The 10484-nt window shown below is 45.0% G+C and overlaps 1 protein-coding gene across 1 annotated transcript; it reads left to right on the top strand.

The window, feature by feature from the left end:
• Positions 1-8118: 8118 nt before the first annotated feature.
• Positions 8119-9531, top strand: LOC109774534 (uncharacterized protein At5g39865-like). Its single transcript, XM_020333269.4, has one exon. It carries the CDS (start codon positions 8356-8358, stop codon positions 9334-9336), a length of 981 nt encoding a protein of 326 aa, XP_020188858.1. The 5' UTR covers positions 8119-8355; the 3' UTR covers positions 9337-9531.
• The last annotated feature ends 953 nt before the right edge of the window (positions 9532-10484 follow it).

Here is a 10484-nt window from a genome sequence, read left to right as displayed (position 1 = left end):
TCTGTATAAAACTATATGCTTTGATCAACTCATCAAAGCGTATATTCCAACTCCGAGATGCTTGCACCAGTCCATAGATGGATCGCTGGAGCTTGCACATTTTGTTAGCACCTTTAGGATTGACAAAATCTTCTGGTTGCATCATATACAACTCTTCTTTAAGAAATCCATTAAGGAATGTAGTTTTGACATCCATTTGCGAGATTTCATAAAATGTGGCAATTTGCTAACATGATTCGGACAGACTTAAGCATCGCTACAAGTGAGAAAATCTCATCGTAGTCAACACCTTGAACTTTGGCAAAACCTTTTTCGACAAGTCTAGCTTTGTAGATAGTAACACTACTATCAGCGTCCGTCTTCCTCTTGAAGATCCATTTATTTTCTATGGCTTGCCGATCATTGGGCAAGTCAACCAAAGTCCACTTTGTTCTCATACATGGATCCCATCTCAGATTTCATGGCTTCAAGCCATTTCGCAGAATCTGGGTCATCATCGCTTCCTCATAGTTCGTAGGTTCATCATGGTCAAGTAACATGACCTCCAGAACAGGATTACCGTACCACTCTGGAGCGGATCTCACTCTGGTTGACCTACGAGGTTCGGTAGTAACTTGATCTGAAGTTACATGATCATCATCATTAGCTTCCTCACTAATTGGTGTAGGACTCACAGGAACAGATTTCTGTGATGAACTACTTTCCAATAAGGGAGCAGGTACAGTTACCTCATCAAGTTCTACTTTCCTCCCACTCACTTCTTTCGAGAGAAACTCCTTCTCTAGAAAGCATCCATTCTTAGCAACAAATGTCTTGCCTTCGGATCTGTGATAGAAGGTGTACCTAACTGTCTCCTTTGGGTATCCTATGAAGACACATTTCTCCGATTTGGGTTTGAGCTTATCAGGATGAAACTTTTTCACATAAGCATCACAACCCCAAACTTTAAGAAACGACAACCTTGGTTTCTTGCCAAACCACAGTTCATATGGTGTCGTCTCAACGGATTTAGATGGTGCCCTATTTAACGTGAATGCAGCTGTCTCTAATGCATAACCCCAAAATGATAGTGGTAAATCGGTAAGAGACATCATAGATTGCACCATATCTAATAAAGTACGGTTACGATGTTCTGACACACCATTACTCTGTGGTGTTCCAGGTGGCGTGAGTTGCGAAACTATTCCGCATTGTTACAAATGAAGGCCAAACTCGTAACTCAAATATTCTCCTCCACGATTAGATCGAAGAAACTTTATTTTCTTGTTATGATGATTTTCCACTTCACTCTGAAATTATATGAACTTTTCAAATGTTTCAGACTTCTGTTTCATCAAGTAGATATACCCATATCTGCTCAAATCATCTGTGAAGGTCATAAAATAACGATACCCGCCGCGAGCCTCAACACTCATCGGATCGTATACATCAGTATGTATTATTTCCAATAAGTCAGTTGCTCGCTCCATTGTTCCAGAGAACGGAGTCTTAATCATCCTGCCCATAAGGCATGGTTCGCAAGCATCAAGTGATTCATAATCAAGTGATTCCAAAATCCCATCAGCATGGAGTTTCTTCATGCGCTTTATACCAATATGACCTAAACGGCAGTGCCACAAATAAGTTGCACTATCATTATTAACTTTGCATCTTTTGGCTTCAATATTATGAATACGTGTATCACTACGATCGAGATCCAACAAACCATTTTCATTGGGTGTATGACCATAGAAGGTTTTATTCATGTAAACAGAACAACAATTATTCTCTAACTTAAATGAATAACCGTATTGCAATATACATGATCAAATCATATTCATGCTCAACGCAAACACCAAATAACACTTATTTAGGTTCAACACTAATCCCGAAAGTATAGGGAGTGTTCGATGATGATCATATCAATCTTGGAACTACTTCCACACACATCGTCACCTCGCCCTTAACTAGTTTCTGTTCATTCTGCAACTCCCGTTTCGAGTTACTATTCTTAGCAACTGAACCAGTATCAAATGCCGAGGGGTTGCTATAAACACTAATAAAGTACACATCAATAACATGTATATCCAATATACCTTTGTTCACTTTGCCATCCTTCTTATCCGCCAAGTATCTAGGGCAGTTCCACTTCCAGTGACCATTTCCTTTGCAGTAGAGGCACTCAGTTTCAGGCTTGGGTCTAGCTTTGGGCTTCTTCACGGGAGCAGCAACTTGTTTGCCGTTCTTTTTGAAGTTCCCCTTCTTCCCTTTTCCCTTTTCTTGAAACTAGTGGTCTTGTCAACCGTCAACACTTGATGCTTTTCTTGATTTCCACCTTCGTCGATTTCAGCATCACGAAGAGCTTGGGAATCGTTTTCGTTATCCCTTGCATATTATAGTTCATCACGAAGTTCTAGTAACTTGGTGATAGTGACTAGAGAACTCTGTCAATCACTATCTTATCTGGAAGATTAACTCCCACTTGATTCAAGTGATTATAGTACTCAGACATTCTGAGCACATGCTCACTAGCTGAGCTATTCTCCTCCATCTTGTAGGCAAAGTACTTGTCAAAGGTCTCATACCTTTCGACATGGGCATGAGTCTGAAATACTAATTTCAACTCTTGGAACATCTCATATGCTCCGTGGCGTTTCAAAAACGTCTTTGAAGCCCCGATTCTAAGCCGTAAAGCATGGTGCACTAAACTATCAAGTAGTTATCATATCGAGCTTGCCAAACGTTCATAACGTCTGCATTTGCTCTGTCACCTAGCGGTGCATCAAGGACATAATTCTTTTGTGCAGCAATGAGGATAATCCTCAGATCATGGATCCAATCCGCATCATTACTACTAACATCTTTCAACTTAGTTTTCTCTAGGAACATATCAAAAATAAAACAGGGGAGATGAACGCGAGCTATTGATCTACAACATAGATATGCTAATACTACCAGGACTAAGTTCATGATAAATTAAAGTTCAATTAATCATATTACTTAAGAACTCCCACTTAGATAGACATCCCTCTAATCATCTAAGTGATCACGTGATCCATATCAACTAAACCATGTCCGATCATCACATGAGATGGAGTAGTTTTCAACGACGAACATCACTATGTTGATCATTTATTCTATATGATTCACGCTCGACCTTTCGGTCTTCAGTGTTCCGAGGCCATATCTGCATATGCTAGGCTCGTCAAGTTTAACCCGAGTATTCTGCGTGTGCAAAACTGGCTTGCACCAATTGTATGTGAACGTAGAGCTTATCACACCCAATCATCACGTGGTGTCTCGGCACGACGAACTTTCGCAACGGTGCATACTCAGGGAGAACACTTGTACCTTGAAATTTAGAGAGAGATTATCTTATAATGCTACCGCCGAACTAAGCAAAATAAGATGCATAAAAGATAAACATCACATGCAATCAATATAAGTGATATGATATGGCCATCATCATCTTGTGCCTTTGATCTCCATCTCCAAAGCACCGTCATGATCACCATCGTCACCGGCGCGATACCTTGATCTCCATCGTAGCATCGTTGTCGTCTCGCCAACTATTGCTTCTACGACTATCGCTACCGCTTAGTGATAAAGTAAAGCAATTACATGGCGATTGCATTTCATACAATAAAGCGACAACCATATGGCTCCTGCCAGTTGCCGATAACTCTGTTACAAAACATGATCATCTCATACAATAAAATTTAGCATCATGTCTTGACCATATCACATCACAACATGCCCTGCAAAAACAAGTTAGACGTCATCTACTTTGTTGTTGCAAGTTTTACGTGGCTGCTACGGGCTGAGCAAGAACCGTTCTTACCTACGCATCAAAACCACAACGATATTTCATCAAGTATGTGCTGTTTTAACCTTCACAAGGACTGGATTCAACTAAAGTTGGAGAAACTGACACCCGCCAGCCACCTGTGTACGAAGCACGTCGGTAGAACCAGTCTCGCGTAAGCGTACGCGTAATGTCGCTCCGGGCCGCTTCATCCAACAATACCGCCGAATCAAAGTATGACATGCTAGTAAGCAGTATGACTAGTATCGCGCACAACTCACTTATGTTCTACTAGTGCATATAACATCTATGCATAAACCTGGCTCAGATGCCACTGTTGGGGAACGTAGTAATTTCAAAATATTTCCTACACACACGCAAGATCATGGTGATGCATAGCAACGAGAGGGGAGAGTGTTGTCCATGCACCCTCGTAGACTGAAAGCGGAAGCGTTATGACAACGCGGTTGATGTAGTCGTACGTCTTCACGATCGACCGATCCTAATACCGAACGTACGGCACCTCCGCGATCTGCACACGTTCAGCTCGGTGACTTCCCACGAACTCACGATCCAGTAGAGCTTCGAGGGAGAGCTTCGTCAGCACGACGGCGTGATGACGGTGATGATGAAGCTACCGGCGCAGGGCTTCGCCTAAGCAGTACGACGATATGACCGAGGTGGATTATGGTGGAGGGGGGCACCGCACACGGCTAAGAGATCAATGATCAACTTGTGTGTCTATGGGGTGCCCCCTCCCCCGTATGTAAAGGAGTGGAGGAGGGGGAGGGACGGCCCTCTACTATGGCGCGCCCTGGGGAGTCCTACTCCCACCGGGAGTAGGATTCCCTCCCTTCCAAGTAGTAGGAGTAGGAGAGAAGGAAGGGGAAGAGAGAAGAGAAGGAAGGAGGGGGCGCCGCCCCTCCCCCTAGTCCAATTTGGACTAGGCCTTCGGGGGGCGCGGCCTGCCCTAGGCAGCCCCTCTCTCTCTCCCCTAAAGCCCAATAAGGCCCATATACTCCCCGGCGAATTCCCGTAACTCTCCGGTACTCCGATAAATACCCGAACCACTCAGAACATTTCCGATGTCCGAATATAGCCTTCCAATATATCAATCTTTACGTCTCGACCATTTCGAGACTCCTCGTCACGTCCGTGATCTCATCCGGGACTCCGAACAACCTTCGGTACATCAAAACACATAAACTCATAATACCGATCGTCACCGAACGTTAAGCGTGCGGACCCTACGGGTTCGAGAACTATGTAGACATGACCGAGACTCATCTCCGGTCAATAACCAACAGCGGAACCTGGATACATATTCTACGAAGATCTTTATCGGTCAAACCGCATAACAACATACGTTGTTCCCTTTGTCATCGGTATGTTACTTGCCCGAGATTCGATCGTCGGTATCTCAATACCTAGTTCAATCTCATTACCGGCAAGTCTCTTTACTCGTTCCGTAATGCATCATTCCGCAACTAACTCATTAGTTACATTGCTTGCAAGGCTTATAGTGATGTGCATTACCGAGAGGGCTCAGAGATATCTCTCCGATACTCGGAGTGACAAATCCTAATCTCGATCTATGCCAACCCAACAAACACCTTCGGAGACACCTGTAGAGCATCTTTATAATCACCCAATTAAGTTTTGGCGTTTGATAGCACACAAGGCGTTCCTCCGGTATTCAGGAGTTGCATAATCTCATAGTCATAGGAACATGTATAAGCCATGAAGAAAGCAATAGCAACATACTAAACGATCAAGTGCTAAGCTAACGGAATGGATCAAGTCAATCACATCATTCTCTAATGATGTGATCCCGTTAATCAAATGACAACTCATGTCTATGGCTAGGAAACTTAACCATCTTTGATTCAATGAGCTAGTCAAGTAGAGGCATACTAGTGACACTCTGTTTGTCTATGTATTCACACATGTATTAAGTTTCTGGTTAATACAATTCTAGCATGAATAATAAACATTTATCATGATATAAGGAAATATAAATAACAACTTTATTATTGCCTCTAGGGCATATTTCCTTCAATGGTGATTTTGTTGCTTGGCATTTTGAGAAGAATGGGTTGTTCTCGGTTAAAAGTGTGTACAAGCTTGCGCTTACTCTAAAGAAAAAAAGACGAGGGTCAATATAGTGGTGCGGTGTTGGGGGAGAGAAAAAATTGAGATATTATCTGGAAGGCCAATGTTCCTGAGAAGATCCGTATTTTTGCGTGGAGGGATGCTACCAATAGCTTGGCTGTCCATGTAAATAGAGTGGTGCATCACCAAGCCACTATTAGTACTTGCGCTATTTGTGGAGTGTAGGATGAAACTACTTTTCATGCGCTTGTCCTGTGTCCGAAGGAATATGCGTTGCGTATGGCCATGACGGACATACGAGAATTACCCGCGGAGGACGTTTTCAGGTATAGTGGGAGTGTTTGGTTTCTTATTCTTTAAATCAACTGAGTCCTACTACGCGTGACCAAATTATATTCATTTTCTAGAGAGCCTGTCATTTGAGAAATGATTTTATATTTGATAAGGGCAAGGGATCCTTCTCAGCCTTTCCTAGTTTTGTGGATAATTATTGGTCGCCTTTTGTCGCCTGTCACTCCTATCCAGTGGTGGACTTGAAGAATCAAGGTAAAGGTCTGATATCTAGATTAATAATTTCTCCTAATACTTTGGGAACTCAGGTGGCTTGGCAACCCCCTCCTTTGGATTATACCAAGATAAATGTCGACACAAGCTTTGTCGATAGTAGTAGCGCTGCAGGTGTGGGTGTGGTGGCGAGGGACTCTTATGGGAAGGTCATCATCTCTTCTTGGGGTTTCATTGGGCTTTGTAAAAACGTGGAGGAAGGGGAACTCCGGACCTGCATTGCCAGTCTCTACATAGGTATCAGATTGACTGTGCGTTTGTGGTTGAGACTCTTGCAAATGAAAATTTTGACGGGTAAGCGATGTTTGATTTGAAGAAGGAAGCAATGAGTATCTCTAAGCTGATAAAAAGTTTCAAAATTTCTAAGATTAACCGTCGACCAATGTGATGGCCCATTTAATTGCAACGTTTTGTTTTGATAATAGACCGGATGGTATCCTTGTAAATGATGTTCCACCTTGTGTGGTCAGTATTGTAATGAATGATTGCAACAACTCTTTTTGTTAATTAAAAATGAGGTGGTTTAAAAATCGATACAATTTTTCATGCATATTGTGTGTTTTTATGTGAAGTTACCCCCCCCCCCCCCCCCTTGTAATTAGCTCACACGCCTCCACTATTGAAGGTGGTGGCTCATAGCTTGGCTTCAGAGATGAAAAACCCATGCTCAACCTTTGATTGAAGTTGTCAATATTGACGCACGCATGACGATCCACTTTTTGAAGGCTTTATTTGCAACTAGCACATTTTTTATATTCCAAAACATGACACATGATTTTTTGTAGGATTGTGGTGATCTTGTATCGGGGAAGATCCTTTTGGATGGCCTTGATCTCTCTTTATTTTTCTGCAAGCTGATTTAATGTTGGACTTGTTTGACATCATTAAATAATCAATAATATATGTATGTGTGCATCAACTAATGCAGAGGTTGGGGTTGTACGTTATCGTTGGGCAAAAAAATTAAAATGAGAATACATATAGTTAAACCCCAAATTTGCTAGCTTATTTAACAATTTTGTCCTCCCATAGCTGATGGCTCCATTCAATCATTTGCTTACTTTAGAATTTCTTTATATGCAAACCTTTAGCTTGTTCCTAAAGTTGCAAGCCTATATCTGTTTGTGTGCAAGTGCAACAAAAGAGGAGCTCCAAAGCTAGTGGCCCGTGAACAGGGCCCTAGAATCAAGGGGAACAGGTGAACGGTGATGCAAAAGAAGAAAGGAATGCAAGAAAATGGAAGGGTGTAATGTTTAACTTCGAAAGCCATAACCACTGCCATAGTCAACATTGGTCCTACCAGTTGTATGTTTCACTAGTACCTTTTTTTGTTGCTATTGCACGGGCTTAAAAAGTAGAGTGTGCATCCATCCACAATTTTCATCAGGTCCTAATTAAGAGACCAGATAAAATAGCCCGCATTTTGATGCATACAAACAACTTGAACGGCGATGATACCACCAACAAAGTTCAAACAAAATCAACAGAATGAATAGTACTCTACTACACCTACTCATGATTCATGAACTGGACCACAAATATCCGAACTTGGCTCGAAATGTCCATAGTCCAAAGAGTGAATGTTCCAAAACCATTACTTTCATAAAAGGATGTTTTCGGGGGAAAATACTATAGTTATCCTTTCTAGGACAGGTTACATAAACTAAATCACACTTGCCCACTAAATCTCACCACTTATCATCTCCCGCGTGCTGGTTTTATGCCCCCAATGCCATATGTAAGATCCTAAACCCCAATCCCTAAAGATTAGCGTCCAGCTCAATCCATCCACTACTTAGAACCCCTCAAAAGCAGCACCGCTCGCTCCTGGCAAGTGATCACACACAGTCACACACTCTCCCTCACGTTGCCCATTTGGCACTGCCATAGCCATCATGGGGTGCACCACCTCGAGGCAAGCTCGGCATGACCTCCGGTACTGCCCGTCGCCGCTCCCGCTACCGCGCTGCCAGTCGTTCCCCGCCCGCTTCGACGCCGGCGTCCACCTCGTGCGGCTCACGTCGTCCACGCTCGGGTCCCTTGAGGTCGACAAGGCCGCCGGACCGCGTGCGCCCGAGGTCGCTGATGCCGGCGCGCGCGCGCCCAGGAGGATGGTGCCGCGCACACCGACCATGACGCCGCCCAACGAGCCCGAGGACATCGACGCGTGGGCGCTCATGGCCGGCCTGGAGGAGCACTCGCCGTTGCTGGCCGCGCCGTTCGGGCGCCACTCCTTCTCGTTCCCGATTGCCGCCACGGCACAGCAGGAGTTCGCCGCGTCATCCAAGGTCACGCCGCTGCCCATGAGGATGCCTTCCGTGAACGACGAGGAGATGGCGAGCAAGGCCAAGGCGCCGCCGCGCAAGGCCGTGCTCTACTTCACGTCGCTGCGCGGCGTGCGCGCCACGCACGAGGACTGCAGCCTGGCGCGCGCCATCCTCAAGGGCTACGGGGTGCGCATCGACGAGCGGGACGTGTCCATGCACCGCGGTTTCCGCGACGAGCTCCACGGCCTCCTCGGCCTCAGGGCGGGCGCCATGGCCAAGTGCTGGGCGCCGGCCGCGCCGACCCTGCCGAGCCTGTTCGTGGACGGGGAGCTCGTGGGCAACGCGGAGGAGCTGAAGCGGCTGCACGAGACAGGGGAGCTGGCCGCGAGGCTCGACGGGTGCGAGAGCGGGGGCCCCGGCGCGTGCGAAGCGTGCGGGGACGCCCGGTTCGTGCTCTGCGAGGCCTGCTCCGGCAGCTGCAAGGTGTACGTGGACGAAGAGGACGACGAGGACGGTGAAGGGACGGGCGACGGGGGCGCAGGGTTCCGTCGCTGCACGGAGTGCAACGAGAACGGCATCGTGAGGTGCTCCGTCTGCTGCTGCTCCTGAGACGTTGCGGAATTTTGCCACTTGGATGTGGTGCTCAGCTCCTGTGATTTCGTGAATGCATGATCGTACGCGTGTGTGTTTTCGCGTGATCGACGGCGCGTGATGCGCTCGTTTTTTCCTCATGTATGTCTGCGATTCAGTGAGTGGAGGTACCAACGCTGCATGCTTGACTCATGTGGTGTCCACTGTTCATGATGTGATTTGAATTGTGCCAAATGTTCCACAGCAAAATTCAGATAGTTCTTGCCGGCAGTGGACCGTTTCCTTTACGCGTCTCGCTGACTGGTCCGACTTGCTGCTAGCTAGTTCTAGGCTCTATAGGATATAGCTTAACATAGTGTAGTGTAGGCGCGTAGCGCAGCAAGTGGTCGTCTCTGTTCAAAGCCGGCGCCGCATCGTAGCTCCTTTTCGAAGAAAAGAAATACAAAGCGAGCCACAAGGTCAGGACAATTGGAGCAAAACAGGGTGCTCCAACCAAAATTTTCCAATGGATTAGTAGTATACTATCCATAGCCCCGTAGTTTCTAGATCAATCATCATCCAGCAGGGATGCGGACCCAAGTCTAGTGGAAACGGACAAACCTTTTTTTTTAACTTTGGAAACGGACAAACCTTGTTTGGGGTTCCGGTGCTCCAACTTAAAAGAAACATTCATAAATGTTTTTAAAAAATTCAGAAAAAATGTGAATGTTCACAAGGAATGTAACTACAACCCCTAAAAATTCAGGTCCGAACTCGAAATGTGCACTGCGAAACAAAAATGTGAAATCCGGCATGAATAGTGTATAAAGACAAAATCAACATTGACACTATCCACGTCTGGATTTCACATTTCTGTTTCTCAATGTAATATTTGTTTTTAAACTTCGTGCACCGGGAGTACCCAGTTGTAACCGGTAGGCCATGAAGCCGCTCGTGCACACTTACTGATTTTATACCTTTATTTTTTTTTCATGTTTGCGGAAGCCCTGGTTTTGGGAAGCTTCCAGAAGCTTCCCAAACCGGTTTTCCCAGTTCGCTGGTAAGTTTTTGGACGGTTTTATTCAGATTTTTCTTAAATAAAAATGTCTAGAAATCGATGATTTTTTTTCAAAATCGAAAAAAATCAAAATCAATGAACAGATTTCAAATTTGTGCATTTTTCTAAA

This window comes from Aegilops tauschii, chromosome 4 (genome assembly GCF_002575655.3).
Source record: "Aegilops tauschii subsp. strangulata cultivar AL8/78 chromosome 4, Aet v6.0, whole genome shotgun sequence".
NCBI classification, from domain to species: Eukaryota; Viridiplantae; Streptophyta; class Magnoliopsida; order Poales; family Poaceae; genus Aegilops; species Aegilops tauschii.
Note: the sequence above shows the minus strand (reverse complement) of the source record. Positions and strands in the feature narration are given on the sequence as shown.

What these genes read in the sequence shown, in the direction of transcription:
- LOC109774534 (XM_020333269.4), top strand. Translation starts at nt 8,356, where the DNA reads ATGGGGTGCACCACCTCGAGGCAAGCTCGGCATGACCTCCGGTACTGC.